Raw genomic sequence first — 20,223 nt, 5'->3', positions numbered from 1 at the left:
AATCTCGCTGAGTTATAGCTGTTTGAAATTTATGATGAACGCGCGGGTGCCAATTGATAACAACTAAATGCTTGTGCGCGTAGTGCGCGTCGAAAATTTGGCAAAAACGCTTGCGGAGTGACAATATTCAAACTTCGATTAAGTATATGAAGTGGGTACTTCTCGGAAAGGAAAAATTTAGGCAAACACGATGTGACTATTTTTGGGTTGATTTAATACAACTGCAAAAAATTATTCAAACTTAAAGCAAAAAAGTCAAAATTTTTACCACTTTTTTGGATTTTTACCTCAGAACAAATAGAGGGATTTGTTTTATTTTTATACAATCTTGTGCGGCTGTCTTTTAGCTATCTTTATGCAAGTTTTGCCGACATGCCAACAAAATTAACTTGCTCAAAATATCAAAAAACATGGTTTTTTGGCCTATTTTTGGCCCAAAAATCGGGTTTTTGCGATTTTACCCCAGAACAATCAGTCCAATCATCTTGAAACCACTTTCAATCGATTCTACGGTCAAAAATACGTCTAGTAAGGTGTATCTGGGGTCCCTAACGTATCGAGCAGACAATGCCCGTAAGAGCCTCTACTACTACTCGCCCATCGATGAAGCAGTCGCCAAAACAAAGCTCAAAGTTAATATATCTTCGTACTTCGTTTTGGAAACTGTAGAATTCCAATAAATAATTAGTGTTTCAATCGTGTATTCGATGGGCAAGCACTCGCCACTTGAGGCCGAGACAAACGGCACCAGCTCCGCCCCGCAACCGTGAAGTAAGGCGGGGCGGTGGTGTGCGCCGTTTATACGGCCCACAGCACGAGACTTGGTAAGTTATCTTTGTTAAATCAGAGAAGCAATGACACACGTTGATAAGTCAGGAAAGAAGTCAATAGATATACAAAGACCCCACGGCTAACAGAGACATCATATATATAACATACTCCTGAAATATAGGGAGTTAACTCACATTCAAATATACTTACTTTACTTATTAAAAATCCCTAAAAACAACATACCCAAGTATCAAACTGGGCTACCTTTAAAACACAGATTCTGCCGTGGGTCAATTCAATCAAAACAATAGAATTATATCAAATAATTCATTCTCATTCATTCACACTTTTTATTTTAAAAGTTCAGTTCTAACTTTCATTATACATTACAGTTTAATAGTTCAATTCCAACGTTCATTACACATTACATCAATTACTGAGCTTACAATACAGAGTACTGTCTCAGTTCACTAGGAAGTGTCCCTTTTTCTAACACCTCACGCAACAAAGACGAAGATGCACCAGCCTTTGTCAAACAGTCTGCAAGCTGGAGATTTGTTGGAACCCACACATAACGTACTTCATTTCTGTTGAATCGTTGTCTTAGACAAGCCATGGGAATCCTCAACCCTTTGTCTTCAAGGGTGTTTGTTGTTTTCACAGCATCAAAAAGAGACTTGCAATCCGTTATACAGACTATAAGAACATCTATTTTCACAATTTCATTCCACTGCGCTTTAATCAGCTCTGCAGACTCCAGGCCGTCAACTAATGCCCAACTTTCAGCAGCTAATGTGCTCTTACATACTTTCTTTATCTTTCTACTCTGCCATGTAAGTGGACAGCACTGACCAGATCGGTCAACCATCAATACAAGATGCCCACCTTGTGAGGATCCATCAGCCAGGTTACCAAAGGAAGCATCACTGAATACAACCATTGTTGTGTGTTGAAGGTCAAGTGAAGGAAACCTGATTGACAGTGGGTTTTTCTGCATAAACACAATTGTCTTGTTCACCAGTTTCAGATCTTTGATTGTTCCCGAAGCATAGGAGTTGGATGCAATGCATGTGCCATACGCAATATCTGGTCGTGACTGTGTTGCTGCCCAGAGCAGCTGTCCTGCTACTGATCGCAACTGACTTCTTTCTGCCTCATTGATTGGACATGCATTCAGTTTTACTTTGTTCTGGTCGATTTTGATTCTGCTCACTTGATTTACATAACCCAGCTGTGATATTTTGATTGCCCTGTAACTTTGACTGAGATCGAGCCCAGTGTACGTAAAGGATGTATCGACTTCCATACTGAGCTTGTATTTCATTTTTAAGGCACCAATGACCTCTTTGATGAATATTTCCAGTCCTCCAAACATAAGATCATCAACATGGATCACTATGATCCCACACGGCTTATCATTTCTCTGTAAAAAGAAAAATGATTCATCGTACACTGACACTGCTACACCAAGCTCTACTAGGGGCTTTTCAAGCTCTGCCTCTTTAGCATCAACAATTGCTTGTTCACATGAATCTGTAACGCTTGTAAACATAACTTCATGTTCCTGCTCCTCTTCTGTATCTTCGTGCCATTCCTCTGTTAACTCAAACCAGTCGACACAATGAGTTTCTTCCTCCCCATCAAGCTGAATGTTCAGGCAGTTTTTGTATTTTCCTCCAGCCTTACCTGCTCTACTAAGGATGTAAGCCTTCTCCCAGACATCCTCTAATCCTTAAAATTCCTGGAAGAATCGGAAGCAAAAGAATCTTGATTGAGGCAAATGTTGTCAAATGTGATATTCCTCTTCTGCTTAGCAAGCCTGCATTAAAAAAGGTTGGTGCAATCCTTAACTTTCTTGAAGATACTCTCGAGTTCAATGGAGAGAAAATACCCCTTTTGGAGTGCAAATCTGGACACTATTGTGTGCCTATCTGTAACAAAAAGAGGAGTCTTGTGGACTCCAGTGTGAAAGTATTTCTCACAGTTACAGATGAAACTTTTGGTGGGAACAACAAAAAGCTTATGGCGAAAAAGGCACTTAAACTCCACAGACAGTTTGCCCATGCACCGATGTACAAACTAAAGACCCTCCTAAAGAATGCAGGTTTTGACTCTAAACTATTTCTTGAGGTACTAGAGGATGTATGCCAAAAGTGTGAAGTGTGTCAAAGATACTCTAAGCCAAAGCCCAGACCAGTAGTTGGTCTCCCACGAGGAACAGTGTTTAATGATTGTGTAGCTATGGACTTGAAAACGGTCCAGGGAGAGGTAACATTTCTGCACATGATTGACTGTGCTACACGATATTCAGTTGCATTGTTGGTTCCAAATAAACGAAAAGAGACAATTGTAGAGGCAATCTGTTCTGGGTGGATAGCACAGTTCTGGCCTCCCCGCCGTTTTATGGCCGATAATGGAGGGGAGTTTTCTAATGCAGAATATGTAGAAATGTGTGAGAGATTCAATATCGAATCACAACAATCGGCAGCTGAAAGTCCTTTTAGCAATGGTATGGTTGAACGCCATCATCAAGTTCTAGCTGAAAGTATGATAAAGACAAAGCAAGATTCGAATTGTTCGTGGAAAACAGCTTTGAGCTGGGCACTTAGTGCTAAAAACTCTTTACAAATGACGGGTGGGTATTCACCCATGCAGTTGGTTATGGGTAGAAATCCATCTTTCCCCAATGTGATAGACAGTAAGCTTCCTGCAATGGAATCGAGTAGTAGTGTCTGTAGTGAAACTGTAGAGAATCATCTAAGAGCAATGAGGATTGCCAGAGAGGGGTTTATAAGAGCAGAGAATAGTTCCAAGATCATGAGAGCTTTGAAAAGCCAGGTCAGAACATGTAATGATGTTCATCTCGATCCAGGGGAAAAGATTTTCTATAAAAGAAACAACAGTGACTCCTGGCATGGACCAGGTGTTGTCATAGGTCGGGATGGTCAGACGTTTGTGGTAAAGCATGGATTTCAGATCATCAAGGTACATCCTTGTCACATTAAGCCAACATATGTCCCTGAATTAGAAGAAACTGGTAATTTGAAGGACAAAAGTGATCCCGTCAGTGTCAAAGCTCCTTCAGAATCGAATAATGATGAATTATCTGACTTTGAGAAAAATATGACAAGAACAGAAGAAAGAAATCAGGATGAAAATGACAGTTTGCCATTGGCTCAGGCGCAAATAACTGATGAAATAGATACTCCTTCTAGTGCTCCTGTAAGCACAGCCAGTGTTAATGGTAATGGAAATAAAAACCTGCCTAAGACGAAAACTTCTGTGATGTACAAACCCAAGTACCCTGAAGAGGGAGAAGAGGATGTCTGGGAGAAGGCTTACATCCTTAGTAGAGCAGGTAAGGCTGGAGGAAAATACAAAAACTGCCTGAACATTCAGCTTGATGGGGAGGAAGAAACTCATTGTGTCGACTGGTTTGAGTTAACAGAGGAATGGCACGAAGATACAGAAGAGGAGCAGGAACATGAAGTTATGTTTACAAGCGTTACAGATTCATGTGAACAAGCAATTGTTGATGCTAAAGAGGCAGAGCTTGAAAAGTTTTGTACCAATAAAGTCTATGAGGAAGTTCCTGATGAAGGTCAGAAAACGATTGGTGTGAGGTGGGTAATTACAAAGAAGATAAAGAATACCACGAATGTGTACAAGGCACGGTTAGTTGCTCTAGGCTATCAGGAGAAAAATCAAGCAATACGATCAGATTCCCCAACATGCAGTAGGGACTCAATAAGATTGGCAATTACTCTTTTGCAAGCAGAGCATTGGAAACTGCAGCACATTGATGTACAGGCTGCTTTTCTACAGGGAAAAGATATCTCAAGAACAGTATACATTAAACCACCAAATGAAGCTAAGGTATCTGGAAAATTGTGGAAACTCCTCAAATGCATCTATGGCTTGGTCGATGGTCCAAGAATGTGGTATGTCGAACTAAGAGATACCCTAGTAGAGCTTGGTGTAGCAGTGTCAGTGTACGATGAATCATTTTTCACTTGACAGATTTGCACTGTTTAGAACTCTATATGCTAGTATTGCATCTGGCAGTTCCATCTTGTGTTTCCTCAGGTCTTCATACAACTTAGCGAATTCAGAAATAAATGCCTGAAGATTCATACCCTCTTGACGTTCAAACTTTTCAAATCGACAATATGCTCGATATGCCATGTGAGATGAGTCCTCCTGGTATATACTGTCCAGGCGTTTTATAACTTTGTCCAACCCGTCATCAGCAGTTAAGACGTCTATTCCTAACGATCTCACATGGTTCTTCACCGGTCCTTCAGACAATTCCAAAAGGAATGCAGTTGCCCGACGCTTCTTTTCGTAGGATGTGAAAGTATTCCATAGGTCAATATCCAACCGCCAGTCTTCATAATTCTGACCTTCCTTGTATGCCGGTGGGGCCTTTTGTGGTCCAACAGCTTTCCTTTCTACCACTTTATCTTCACCTGTCATTTTTGAACCGCTGCCTGCTACCAATGTTAAATCAGAGAAGCAATGACACACGTTGATAAGTCAGGAAAGAAGTCAATAGATATACAAAGACCCCACGGCTAACAGAGACATCATATATATAACATACTCCTGAAATATAGGGAGTTAACTCACATTCAAATATAGATACAAACATATAAAATATAATAGGAGAATATCAAGTTCACAATCTTGGTAAGTTATAAATGTAATACTAAACACCATGAGTTGGCACAGAATTTTGGTTTTCCGATTTTGATAAATTTGGTACCAAAAGTTGCCTTAAAATGCGAATAAAATAATTCTACCGTGTATAGTAGCAAAATTTTAATACTAATATTTTAAGATTCAAAGGAATATTATTATCAAATTTTTAAAACCTGAACACAAGGGTCCCCCTTTGTGTGAAATTTTAAACAAATTTCGGGTATTAGGTTTTTACGTAGTGATACTCATTAAATATTTGTTCCATTCCATGAGAATATATTAAAACCACGTTGACGAGTTTATTTCTGCGCTCGTCTTGGTAAGTTATAAACCTACAATACGTTATATTATATATACCTTTTATCTTTTCTTAGAATAAATAAAAAATATGGAATTACTCGCTCCGGGAGAAAAATTAAGTACTTCTATTCTATATATTATTGATTTTAGTCGAAATTCTACAACTAGAGTATGTAATACTAAACACCATGAGTTGGCACAGAATTTTGGTTTTCCGATTTTGATAAATTTGGTACCAAAAGTTGCCTTAAAATGCGAATAAAATAATTCTACCGTGTATAGTAGCAAAATTTTAATACTAATATTTTAAGATTCAAAGGAATATTATTATCAAATTTTTAAAACCTGAACACAAGGGTCCCCCTTTGTGTGAAATTTTAAACAAATTTTAGAAAATATTATAATTTCGGTAACAAAAGTTCCGTTTGACTAATATCATATAAATAGGCTTATTACGGTCCGGTAAAAATTATTTTAAAATATTCGATATTTTAGCAGTTATAGGCATTTTAAACAAGAAATTATCCATTTTTTGTCCTTTTTATACTCTTGCAAGGCATACTACACATACAGCTCGAACTTATCGTGCTACACAGTGAATTTGCATTATTCACACTTTGAGGCAACTTTTGGTACTTTGAGGCAACTTTTGGTTCACTGTGGCTCAGTGGCTTAGTTGATTAATCTGCTTGTCTACTGGCCCTGACGTTGCGAGTTCGAATCCACCATTTGTTACTTTAAAAGCTTCTATGAGGTCCCCACGTATTCGCCGATCTGCAGTCTGCCAGCTTTGTCAGTTGTAAAATTGAGGATTTCCAGTCTACGACTGTAAGGAAGAGTACCCACCTTATCAATCAGACGAGTAAGGTGCCGCGGGAAGCTGTCCAGCTCCAAAACAGTCCCTCAACTTTCATGAGCCACAGGTGGATTCCACAATTGGACACAACAGGCAACGTTACGCCACTGCTCAAGATGAGGTCTTATTAATGCTTTATGTATAGCAATCATAACAAATTTTCCTCTAGTAATAACTAATCATACGATTTGCCTTAGAGATACATGCTTTGATCTGCTCGTTCTAAAATACAGGAACTCGAACTCAATCTGAGTCCAGAAGAAGTTACTTGCGGAGAATTTCAATTGCTTAAAATCAACAATTTTAAAAACGGAAATAAGACAAAAATCATCGTAAATTTCTACCGCTCGCCATCCACAAGCCCTAAAAAATTCCTTGAAAAGTTTGAAAACGTGCTCAGGGGTCTTGATAGACACTCCAGAAAGCAGATAGTCTTTCTGGGTGATGCAAATATTGATCTTATAAAATACGATACCGACGCTTACAGCCAGGATCTTATAAGCTTACTAGAAAAATATGGGTTTGCCCAGACTGTCTCCAAGCCTACCAGGGTAACTGACCACAGTGCAACGCTTATTGATCACGTGTATACTAATCACGTGACAAACGTTATTAGTTGTAATGTCGTGACGTTGGATATGTCAGATCATCTCGCGGTTAGCACGACCATTAGTTTAGGAGCCACACCTAGTTTGAACGAGCGATTCCGTAGTCAACGTGTAAAGAACAACAACACTAGCTTGAAATTAGAGGCCCGTGTATTTAACGAAGCTAATCATGCTAAATTCAAAGAGCTTATTGTAAGTGAGACCTGGGATGATGCTACCTCCTCAACGTGCGCTGATGAACAATACAATTCCATCTATCAAACGTACATGAAACACTACAATACTGCATACCCCCTGAAGCGCGACAGTTCGAGAAGAAAATTCGAAAGAGCTGACCCAAAGCCTTGGATCTTACCCTGGCTTGAGGCGGCATGCAACCGCAAGAAGTTACTTTTTTTTGAAAAAACTATAAATTCATCACAAAAAAACTGCGACGCGTATGATAAAATGAAAAAGTTTTGTCACAAACATGTGAATCTAGCCAAAGAAAAGTACTATAAAAAAATGTTTGACAAATACCAAAACTGCTCTAAAAGTCAATGGAAAATTATCAATGGCCTCCTGAACCGTAACAGAAAAAAGTTCGGACACACCCGTCTGAAGGACGACGATGGCACGATTATAAGCTCCGATCTGGCAGTCGCTGAGAAATTTAACGGCTACTTCTCCGGTATTGCAGCCAGTATCAAGAGGCAAATCGCTGCCCGTCGAACCTTTGACCCAGGTGGTTTCAAGCATTTTCTTAAGGCTTCGTGTAGTAACTCGATGTTTCTTAAGCCTACATCACACGGTGAAGTCCAAAAGATAATATCAGGGCTTAAGAACAAGTCCACACTCGATTGTAAAATTGAGCCATTGAAAATTGCAAACAGCTGCGAAAACTTTACCAGGGCACTAGCTAATGTCATTAACTGTTCGTTCTCCAGTGGTACCTTCCCAAATGCTCTAAAAACTGCGAAAGTCGTTCCTATCCACAAAGGTGGTTCAAAATTGGAAGTAGCTAATTATAGGCCGATCTCTCTTTTGGGATCATTCTCGAAAATTTATGAGAAACTTATGCATGCTCGTGTTTTAGAATTTTTAGATAAGAACGATTCTCTTTTCGAAAATCAATACGGATTTCGGCCAGGAAGATCGTGCGAACATGCACTGCTCAATGCCCAAAATTCCATACTACACTCTCTGAATAAGAAACAAATTTCCCTACTGCTCCTGCTCGATTACAGTAAAGCCTTTGACGTGCTTGATCATGAGACCTTGCTTAAGAAGCTTGACCATTATGGGATCAGGGGAGTCGCGCACGAATGGTTTAGATCTTACCTTTGTAATCGATCTCAATACGTAACTTTAAACGGAACTTGCTCTTCTAGCATGCCCATAGTTTACGGCGTACCTCAGGGTAGCATTTTAGGACCTCTCTTATTTGTAATTTATATAAACGACCTACCTGGAATTAGTGATTTTGCAAAGTTCATCCTTTAAATTATGCCGACGACGCAAACATATTAATTAGTGGAACCACCCTAGAAGAAATACAATTAAAAGCTAATCAGCTAATTTCACGTCTTGTAGATTGGGTAGGTGTTAATGGGCTATCTTTAAATGTAAAAAAGACGTGTTACATGATTTTCACTAGAAAAAGAATCGACTTCAGCGGCTTTAATTTGTCCATTGACAACACTGTAATCGAACGTAAGACTGAAGCAAGATTTTTAGGAGTGATCCTAGACGAAAAGCTCACTTGGCAAAAACACATTACGGCCGTTAGAATAAAGATGGGTCGCTACCTCGGAGTTATGTATAAGCTAAAGCACCTTCTACCTATCAAAGCCCGCCTAAACATTTTCCAAAGCCTTATCCAATCCCATCTAAATTTCTGTTCTTTAGTGTGGGGATTTGCCTCAAAATGTCACATTGAATCTCTGTTCACCAAGCAAAAGCAGGGAATTAGAGCTGTTATGTCAGGATATGTAAATTATAGATATAAAGACGGCAATCCCCCGGAGCACACAAAAAGTGCGTTTAGATTGCATAATATCCTAACAGTCCATAGCGTCATTGTAAAAAACGCTCTTATTCTACTACACAAAGTAAGGAACATGCCAAGCCTTCTCCCTAAATCCATCAAAGAACTTTTCCCTCACGATATTCCCACCTATAATTCCACATTCGAACATAACCTTTCTTGGTTCACAACTTACAACGGCCCAACATTTAGAAATACTCTTTTCTTCAAAGGACCCATGCTCTCTATTACAAAACAAAGTAAGGATATAACTATTCCAAGTTCTACCTTTTCAATTGAAATCTTTAAAAATTCAGCTAAGCGCGAACTCCTCAAGCTGCAAAGCTCAGGAGACGATGAAAATTGGCCAAATTTCTTACTTTATAGTATACCTGGGCTAAGAAAGTCTCAAAGAGAAGGGCGCTCGCAAATAGACTACAGCACCGAGTTAGTAAGCGACAACGCGTAAAGAAAGATCACTCGCGTCAAATGACTATGATCTGTTATCAACAACATATCATTTTAATTTCACTGCCATTATGCAATGCCGAATTTACATCTGCCGCGCAAAACTTTTTATCTATTACTATTAAATAGTAATTAGCATGTTTACAAATTGCGACTTCAACCAGTTTTGCAGACCGTTAGTTATATAGTACTTTTAGTAGGGCATTTATTTTAATATATTTATTTTACATTATTATATTTTAGTGTGACTTCTATAATTTCATTTATGTAATAACCATTGATCAATAAATTGCGGCACACGCCAACCTCCACCGTGGGGTTTCAAAACAAACAAAAACAGGGAGCTACATGGGTTATAACTGCAAAATCTTTTTCCTATGCAGATACTTCAAGTTCTATACCATTTACCTTATAATTTAAAATAGGATTGCTGTTAAAGCTAATATGCACTACTTTGCACTTGGCAAACTATATTTAATCACATGCTTTTCTTGTGATTTTCAGTATTATAATGTGTTCAATTGGCATAAATTTGATGATTCGTTTTATTGACATGGTCACTAACAATTATTTTAGGTAGATAGTAGTGAAAACTCCACTACATGCTCCGTGCTCACGATAACCTGTAAAGATGACGTGTACAAGTTTAAAAGGTGAGCTTTTTTCCATATCTCAGATTGATGATAAAACATTTTAAACGGTTTAATTTTGTAAATTGATCACCATTATAGGTATCTGATCTTAGAGGCAGCTCTATATTTTATAATCACATTCTACCATATTTTATTTTATTCGAATTTGACGAGGTAACTGATTTACATATTTCAGATTTTCTGTTTGTGATGTCATTATTTTCTGTGTTGATGATACCAGAAAACGTGTAAGTTTCAATTTTCAGGGTTATAGCTTAGAATCTAAAACTAATTAAAATTGATCAAGTTTTATTAAATGATCATTCCCCTTCAGCCTCGCTCCCTGGAAAATCTGTGTGTAAAATTGCTAAAATACTGCCTATTTAAATTTATGATGAATCTGATTCATGCTCCTGCTGGTTTGCTATCAAAACCTTGCTAAATTGAGATGTAACATTTTTTCTATGGATATTTCCTACATTAACTTAGGTTGCTCTGTTTCAACGAATAAGTGCAAATGGGTACAGTTTCAAAGTGTGGTGTGGTTATGCCTAAAAAGCACAGTCAGGATTTTGCCACCTAACTATTTGTAAGACTAAGGAGAAGGTATATCCGTATTTCGCTGCTAGTGATACATTTGTACATTTCTTGGTCTGGCAATCAAGGCTTCTCTGCCTCGAATGAGGGACGTGCGTAGGTTGAAGGGTATTGCTCATCTCCATAAAGGAGTCAAAGAAGGATGTTGTGAGGGTGTGTGTGTGATTAGCGTGAGTGAGGACAATAGGCCGAGAGTTTGTTTGGAGGCTTCTGGTATTTTGTATGGTGTAGACTGTAGAGGGTATTCTGTATGTTTACATTTGCATCCTTAAAACTGTGCCTCAACCCTACTGTCCCTACTGCTGGGATTGGCCCATTACTGTGGGGTAAGGCCCACAAAGTGAGACAATGAAACAATAAGTTTTCTGTTCTTGTGATTTGCCTTTTCAATAAGTGTTTACCTAGTTCACTAGATACAACATCACCCTAGAAGGAACCTTCGTGGGAAGGTTCCAACGAAATAGTGTCATCATCAACTTTGCAGTTTGCATTCACAAAAAGTATCTTTCAAGGCGTATGTTATCTTCACAACAGCCTGCATCTGCTGAAAATCCTAAAATAACCAGTTTTCTGAGGGTATTAATAGCTGAGCTCATCTCAATACCAATCCTATGAAGCTCCCATCTCTTCTCTTTAACAAAAGATATCAGAAATTGTTGCTGCATACTTTGTAACACTTTTTAAGGTGGACAGTGTTTTGATAGATCTGTTTGAATTCTATACTATAAAGTGTTATCTGGGAAAGTATATTGCTGACCGTAACATTGATAGTCAGACTGTTCTTAGGGGCTTGGGTACAAACAAGATAAAACAAGATAAAACAAGTGACTTACTTGACTTAAGGCGGGTAGTATTCCCGAGATCCATTGACAACAGTTCTCCACAGCTTTCTGTCTTCCATCAGTCTAGCTATCTCATCTACTGATTTCAGCCCAGTATCTGCTTTTAGGTTATCTAGTAGTGTTAGGTAAGGTCGCCCCCTGTTAGTATGCCCATGACTCGGCTTCCAGAGGATCAGTTTGTTCAGTGTCAGCTCCGGATGTCGGTGAGCATGACCTGCAAGTCTGAGCCTTCGTTGGGTTATCTTGGAGCTGACTTTAGGAAGATCACCGTACAGACTGTGGTTGCTGACATGGTCTCGATATTGATTGATGTTAAGGGCCATTCTTAACATTCGTGTATAGCAACCATCAACCATCTTCTCCAGCCTTTTCGTCATAGTCCAAGTCTCAGAACCATATAGAAGCACCGACTCGACTAGTGCTGTGAACACTCTGGTCTTGATAGACTTTCTAAGGTTGGATTTCCAAAGTTTTTTGAGAGTGTGGCATGCTCCCCATGCTCTTCCTTTCCTAACCCTGATATCACTCTCACTGTCTCTGATTCTAGAACCAAGATAGGTAAAGTCTTCCGCGTGCTCTATTGTGTTGTTACCCAGGGACTTGATGGTATCAGGGTTCTCGATGTTCTGAGTAATGAATTTGGTTTTCCCTTCATTCATTTTAAGTCCCACTGTAGCAGCAACTCTTTCTACCTCTAGCATCAGCATCTCTGCCTCCTTTACAGTATCTGCTATCAGAGCAATGTCATCTGCAAAACCAGTGTCTGTTATCTTCTCCGCCTTGACTCTCCTACTCCGATAAGGCTTAATGGTAAATCCTATTTCAGGATGCTTGCTTAAGGCTTGTCTCATGCAATAGTCAAGGGCTATAATGAACAAGTATGGTGCTAATGTATCCCCTTGAAGAACTCCTGCCAGGATATCAAATAGCTCGGTATCCCCATCTGGTGTTATAACTTTGCCCTTCGTGTTGACATAGAGAAGATTAATGATATCTACAATACTGTCCGGTATCCCATAGGCCTTTAGTATTTGCATCAAAATTCCCCGGTGAAGTGAATCAAAGGCCTTCTTAAAATCAACAAACACCATAGCTGCTGGTAAATTTCTCTGTCTAGCCCCCTCTAGAATCCTTCTGAGTGCCAAGATGTGACTAGTAGTGGAACGTCCTTCCCGAAAACCATTCTGAGTGTCCCTAAGTACCCCCTCTATAGCCGGCTGGATCCTATTAAGCACCATTCTATTAAGAGTCTTAGCTACGAGAGAAGTCAAAGATATCCCCCTCCAGTTTCCAGGGTTGGTCAAGTCGCCCTTTTTGGGGACCGGGATGATGTTACTTATCCTCCACTGATCTGGCGCAATACCATCTGTCAGGGCTTTGTTGCAGAAGGACAGCACGATTTCATCCAGATCGCATCTTTTGAGGACTTCAGGTGGTATGCCGTCATCACCTGGTGCTTTACCTTCTTTTATCCTGTGTTTAGCAGCTTTAAACTCATCCACAGTAAAAGGTTCTGTACTGATGTCGAGTCCTTCAAATTGAGTCTCGATCCTAGGATGCTCGTTTTCCACATCCGGTGTACTCCCTAACAGATTCGTGAAATGCCCAAGCCAATTTTTCTTCCTTTCTTCGGCTCCGTTGCCCCTTATTTGAGTTGCCCCCTTGGCCTTCCTGCCAGTTATCTCATTTATGACATTCCAACTTTCTTTGTTTTTGCATCTGTCTGCAGCCATTTCGACCCTTCTAACCTTGGCAACTAGATCTTCTTCAAAGATGTCCTGGTACACCTGATCCAGTTCAGTTTTTAGTAGCTTAACAGACAGTCGACTGTCTTCACTAGGATCCCGGTGATAGACAGTCTCTGCTCGCTGCAACGCTGTACGCACGCTTTGTACTCGCTGATCACTCGCGAAATCGTCACGTCTCTTCTTTTCTCTCTTAGGCAGTATGGCTTTGTTGGTATCAGCAATCGCATCAGCAAAATGCCCATACAGTTCCGTAACCTCACTTTCATCGATTTGCTCGCATTAAGCAGAGTACCGATTCTTGACTTCTACTGCATATCTCTTCTGTAGGTCTTCATCCGATTTAAGTGCTCCCCAATTATACCAGGTTTTCTTGGGTTGCTTTTTTGCTCGTCGAAGAGATAGCTTGATCTTAGACAAAACAAGTCTATGATCAGTACCCAGTGTACTAAAGAAGCTGTAGACTTCAGTATTTTTGACACTGTTCCTCCACTTCTTCCTCACTAGAATAAAGTCTAACTGAGACTTATTCAGGGTTCCATCCGATAGGTGAGTCCAAATCTTACCACGCTTCTTTCTGAACCTGGTGTTTGTAATCTCCAGATTACATTCCAGGGCAGTATCCCGAAGCAGCTCCCCATTTCTGTTGGTTCTCTCATGGAAATACCAACCAAAGTCATTCTCGTCCCTCTTTGATAGGTGAGCGTTAAAATCCCCAATCACCTCCAAGAAGTTGTGAGCAGGGATCTGTGAGACTGCACACCTTAGATCGGTATGAAACTTCTCTGCTGCTTCTACACTATCTGCCTCCGTAGGTCCGTAGACACAGACGAAGGTTGGTTTAGGATTACCATTTAGAGATATCTTAAGGATTCTCTCCGTCACTGGTGCTATCTCCGTAGTTGCGTCAAATGCCTTGCTAGTTAGGATGAATCCCACTCCGCCCACTGCTGCCTGGGCTCGATTCCTAGTAGCTGATGAAGTAATTAGATAGCTGCTCTTGCCAACTCTCTCTACTTTGACAGGCTCTTCATGGATTATCCTGTGCTCTTGGATACCTACAATCTCTGCTCCACTCTTCTCGAAAAGATGTACCATCTCCAGTTTCCTCTGGGCAGTTCTTATCGTTCTAGTGTTAAGAGTGCCTACCCAGGTAATGTCGGTACATGAAAATAAACTTTTTTTGTTGTTTTCGTTTATGCTGTTGGGTGTTTCAGGTTGATTAGGCTCATCATTCACCAACCTTCCATTCGGATTTAAGTTGGTGAAATCATTACCACCTTCACGTCCAGAAACAAAAGTAGGGGCTGATACCCTAGTGCTGTAAGAACTATTCATCATGTTTCTTTTCTGTTGGCTATGTGACACGTGAGCCACCTGCGCCACTGGAATGGCTCTCTTGATAGCTACTTCATCAGTAGATGTTCCCACATACAGTAAATAAAACGGTAAGATGACAGATGGTGCTCCCATAGTTCCGGAATCTGTTACATCTTCATTAACCCAAATCACCATCATCACGAGCTTGTTCTGAGGATGCCCGGCTTTTTTTTCGGGGGTGCACCCCTAGATCCGCTGTGTTCAGTTACAACTCCATCACTGAAGTTTCATGCAGCCCCACCTCGAGCAGGGTGTGGCTCTTCACCACGCACAGACGGTCTGAATGTACAGAGTTGAATCTGCAGCATCCTAGGTTTACCCGTAATAGAGCAAAACCTTTGGGGCCCATAAAACAAGTAAAAAAAGATAATGCTGAAAATAAGGTGTAAAATACCGATTTTAGTAGCCCATTAGATATTTGGGCAGGGCCAATAGCTTTGCAATTTTCAAATTAGAAGCTGGTGTAGCATTTGAGAAACTCTGATGATGCTTGCTTATTAGCGTCACTAACCAATATACTGTAGTTAGTGCGCAAAAAAAGGAGTAGTAGTAGTAGGCATAGTATTGTTACTGCCTCTTTGCTCTGGTAGCTACTAGCTTTGTAGATATTTTCCTTATGTTATAAGCTAGCTGCTTTGCCAGCTTTATAGGCTACCTTACAAGACATTTAAAAGTACGAAAGTCGGTGGTTTTTCGAAAATTTAGGTCACGGGACTCATTATTTTCCCCAAATTATTTTTCACGTATTTTCCTTATTATGACTTTATCGATTTACTATCAATATAAGTTATAATGTAAGTTATAAATATGATTCATCAAACAAATGAACACTAGTATTCGATCATGAATTGCTTTTAAAATATTTTCTCGAATATTGGGTTTCATTTTTGTAAAATAAGGAGATAAACAAAATCCCTAAATATCATGATTTAATTTGGGGTACGAAATCTGGCGGTTTTCGGGAAAAAATCCCCATATTTTCGTTCCCAAATCATTTAGGTCACCGGGATTATGTCGAACATAAATATGTCTTGTAAGTTAGATATATGTTAAGTTTCGAGGTGTGATCTACAGACAGGTAATTGGTATCCCAATGGGATGTGATTGTGCTTCCCAGGTCGCAGACCTTTTTCTATACTGGTACGAGCATAATTACATCACATTGCAAGTTAAAAACAAGAACCCTGTGGTTCACACTTTGAAACACGCCAGTCGATACATTGACGATTTAACCACCCCCAATATCAACAATAAGACTGTCGATATTATTTGCAATGATATTTACCCCGCAGAGTTGAAGATTATAGTTACAAACTCTAGCAATTTATCTACGACTTTTCTTGATTTAGACATTAATATTTTGAACAATCGTTTCTACACTAAATTATATGACAAACGACGTGACTTTAGTTTTAAAGTCGTTACTTTTCCTAACCTTCACTCCAACGTACCTATTAAACCTTCGTATGGAGTATTTGTAGGTGAATTATATAGGATATGCAAATCTTCCTCAGTGCAGTAGTTACTGAATTTATTCATGATGTTAAATTATTAATTGATAAACTGATTACCCAGAATTTTGAACGGAAAATCTTACATAGATATCTTAAATTATTTATTAATAGTCAGCCAGCGTGTATCCTCAGACACTGGCATATTTTCACAGTTAATGACTTCATGTAATTATAGTGTGTGTGAAGCCCTCTTGTAATTCCTTATGCATGTTACCTTTTGCCTTTCTCCTTTAGCCATAATTTCTTTGATCGTATCGGTACAGTTTACTTTCACAGTTTATTGTTAAACTTACAAGCGGTAAATCAGTTTATTTTCTATATTCTTCAGACTTTTATTTAAGTCTAGTTAACAGTTATACATTATTATATCATATTTTATTGATCTAAGGTGTAGTATTGCCAGATCCTAGTTCATTTTGTAACGGAGTTTTATACTAACAGGAAACGATGTAACAGAGTCGATATATTTTAATGTTGCCATGGGGTGGCAAGTCCCCATACATCGTGGTCCGGTAGTTTCATTGCGTCCTAATATAAGTAGTAACTTATGTGTTGAAACATAATATAACCAATATATTTAACTGCATTTGTATTATAAATTACATTTCAGATCTGATTGGTGGGATTGGTTAGTTTTCCGTGACCTGTGTGTTATACTTTGGGTATTATATGTACTGGCAAGAATGTATCTGAACAGTTCTGTTCGGTAAGTAATAATAATAATAATAATAAAATTTGGTAGCTTAAACACAAACTCTAAGCCCAGTGGATAAACCACAAAAAAAGTATATACATACATTTATATTTTCTGGGGTTTGATTGATGAACAGTGGATAGGATTAGGATAATTGCTGTCAGGTGTCAAAAAATATGTTTCACCTACCCACCAGATGACCAGAATCCACGTCTTTAAAGAAAGTTCTCCTCGTGTATTAATCGTACATTATATAATATTCAACGTTTAAATGTACAATATTACAAATATTATTCCAGGTCTAGGTCACTTGATTTAGCTATTATCCCCCTGTGTATCATTATCACAGTTACCACTAGCGGAAAGGGGCTGTATACCAGGATACCAGATATTTCCAGGTTAGTTTTATTTTGAGTATTTTGTATTTTGTATCATAGTTCCTGCTCTGTACTGTTAGGCGTTACCTAGTAGCCACAATACATCTTACAATGTAACACAGGATGAATTAGTTATCATAGTGTGGGTTTATGTTCAGATTTTAGTGAATAATTGTGATATAACAACTTGTTTAAATCCAGTTGCAGCTTCAAGTTTAAATAGCTAGCAATATGTTTACAACATTTGTTTTACGTAAATCTAATTGAGTTATTGCAACTATCTACTTATTTCAGATCACATTGTGTAGAACAGTACATGGTAACCCTGCATCTTCTAATCAACATTGTATTCGCTCTGTCTATGTATTTTGATGGAATCGTAGAAACTAATAAAGTTGTTCCCCGTCCTGAAACAGATATAATCCCCTCCTGTTGTACTGAGTTAGTAACTGATGCTAATCTGGAGAAAGTATTCCGGTCTAATTGTAAGGATTATGAAACAGCAAAACTCGAATGGATAGGTGTTTACAGTGTGCCTTTAGATGCTCCATTCAAAAGTTCCAACTCTTGGCCTGTTATTAAAAGTTTTTTTCAGAAGCAATTTTCCGTGGTAGACTACCATGTTTTTGTCGTCTTACAGACAGAAGATGGAAGATACGTTGCAGTTGAAAAACAAAGAGACGGTGTATATGTTAGTTTTGGAGGAAGTCTTGACTCGGTTATATTTTACTTTAAAGAAGTACCGCGTGCAACTCCTATCAGGGAGTTGATAAAAGCCCAGTCTACTTCATTACTTGGTAACGTAGTCTGTCATTTGAAAGACATACTGCCGAAGAATGTATATAAAACATTGAATAAAAACTGTCAGCATTTTGCGAAAGACATCTTCGATAGATTTAATGCAGATAACGCAAAATGGGATTTTATTTCAGTCACTGATCTTCATTTACTTTTCAGTAGACCTGGATTTCCTTTAATTGTCCTGCTACTATTTGTTTCTTTTATCTACGAGCTGTATCTTCTGAACACCGATAATGAGACACAGTACGCTGTGTACATAGTGATACCAGTCTCACTGTACCTACTGTTTAGCACTAATAAGAATGCGATTATACTTATAGCTGGGCTGGTATTGGTGATGTTTCCCTTTGCTCTGTTATTGGAAGGTATATTGTATACTCCTCTCGGTGCTTTTAGAAAAAGAGTAGCACAGTATAGTGAGATGTGGAGATCTGGTTCTTGGTTCTACAAATGTTGGTTACCACTGTGTTATGTGATGGCTTATGTATACACTATCTGCTGGTTTCTTGTAGAACTACTATGCATGCTACGTTATCTGTTGCAGTACCTAACTACACGTGTACCAGTCTTATCTCCGTTACTTGCTATTGTAACCTGGTTGTATGATAATGTTGTAACCAGAAGAAATCTTGCAGGGTACATCATCACTTTTTATATTGCTACTGTAATATACTTCAGTTTACTGGACTAAGTAGTAACAAGGTTTCATTAACTTGACCTACTGACTTAGAGCTGCTGGTCTGGTTGAATAATAAGTGAATTAAATAGTAAATTTATATTAACCTTTGCATGAGTTGCTCATTTGATTTTAATAATGATAATTTGATTTGCCTTGATAATATACGATAATATTGGCAAAAAATAAATTGTTGTGTGACTATTTATGTTTTTAATCCATGATATATTTTCTAACCTGTTCTCATTAATACAGCGTGAATTAAATAACCGAGAATTGTTTCTTAATAACATTTATGATTTAAAATATCTTAGAAATATTGATTTTGTCAGAGCAAATTGGCGCAGAATGCAAGCCATATTATTCTGTTTTTTAAAGAAAGATGAGACAGCAGCGTTGTGTTTACACTATCTGTTATTTAGAACTTAAATATATAGTAGACATTTTTTTTGTATACGGTTAAGTTTGTCAATCTGTGAATTTTTAATGGAAAACGTAAATTTTATTTTAGATATTTTACTTCAGAGTTTTAGAATTGGGATCAGTTTTGGATCAATTGCTTTTAACTTTTTAATTTACGTCATGTTTTTATTCGAAAACTGTAGTGTAGATTATCACTTTAGCCGTTACTGTAAGTTTAGAATTAATGATCAATTTGAGTCCAAGTGTTGAATATTAGGGCTAATCAGGGCTAATCACCATGATTATTAATTACAAGCCCCCTCCCAGCTATCTTCCATTCTTCAAGGTTGAACAATCAGACGAATTATTCAAGTGCCAATCTATTAATAAACTATTATATCACATATTATTTCCTATAACTCTGTTCAGAGCATGTTACGTGATTATAGAACACTCACTATGTCTAAAACAGGTATAGTGCAATGAATAGCAAGTTCCTCTTAACAATCAGTCTATCAACATTATGGCTGGTGTGCATTGTGCAAGCATGTTTAAGAGCATATTTAAGATTCAAGCTATTTTTGTAGAAATTGGTATAGAATTATTACGGATTAATGATTATATTTAATCAAAAAACTTGTGTTTTATTGAAGTTAGAAACCTGTAGACCACTACTGTTCTGCTTGTTGACCTTGAGAAGTAATTTGCTAGTCAGATCTGTATATTATTTAGCGAAAATAATATAGAACTTGAACATGAGAGAAATATTATATAATGAAGATGTATTTATCTGCAAAAATGAACTGTTTCAATGTTCCAATGCTTCTATTTTCTCATTGCTCAGATATCCGACC

At 38.3% G+C, this 20,223-nt stretch overlaps 2 protein-coding genes across 2 annotated transcripts in view; both read right to left on the bottom strand.

Annotated features, from left to right (window-relative positions):
• Positions 1-15,637, bottom strand: part of LOC134814673 (eukaryotic translation initiation factor 3 subunit D-like) — a 36,163-nt gene extending 20,526 nt beyond the window's left edge. The window contains exon 1 of the mRNA XM_063822839.1: positions 15,634-15,637. The gene's annotated coding sequence lies outside the window, so the exon portion shown is untranslated. The remainder of the gene's footprint in view (positions 1-15,633) is intronic.
• Positions 13,808-15,040, bottom strand: LOC134815428 (craniofacial development protein 2-like). The gene has a single exon (XM_063823962.1). It carries the CDS (start codon positions 15,038-15,040, stop codon positions 13,808-13,810), a length of 1,233 nt encoding a protein of 410 aa, XP_063680032.1.
• Positions 15,638-20,223: the final 4,586 nt, after the last annotated feature.

This window comes from Bolinopsis microptera, chromosome 5 (assembly GCF_026151205.1).
Source record: "Bolinopsis microptera isolate Bmic1 chromosome 5, MBARI_Bmic_1.0, whole genome shotgun sequence".
NCBI lineage: Eukaryota > Metazoa > Ctenophora > Tentaculata > Lobata > Bolinopsidae > Bolinopsis > Bolinopsis microptera.
The sequence above is the reverse complement of the archived record's forward strand: the minus strand, read 5'-3'. Positions and strand labels throughout refer to the sequence as shown.

Excerpts from the sequence above, each read along its gene's own strand:
- LOC134815428 (XM_063823962.1), bottom strand. The coding sequence starts at position 15,040 with ATGGTGATTTGGGTTAATGAAGATGTAACAGATTCCGGAACTATGGGA.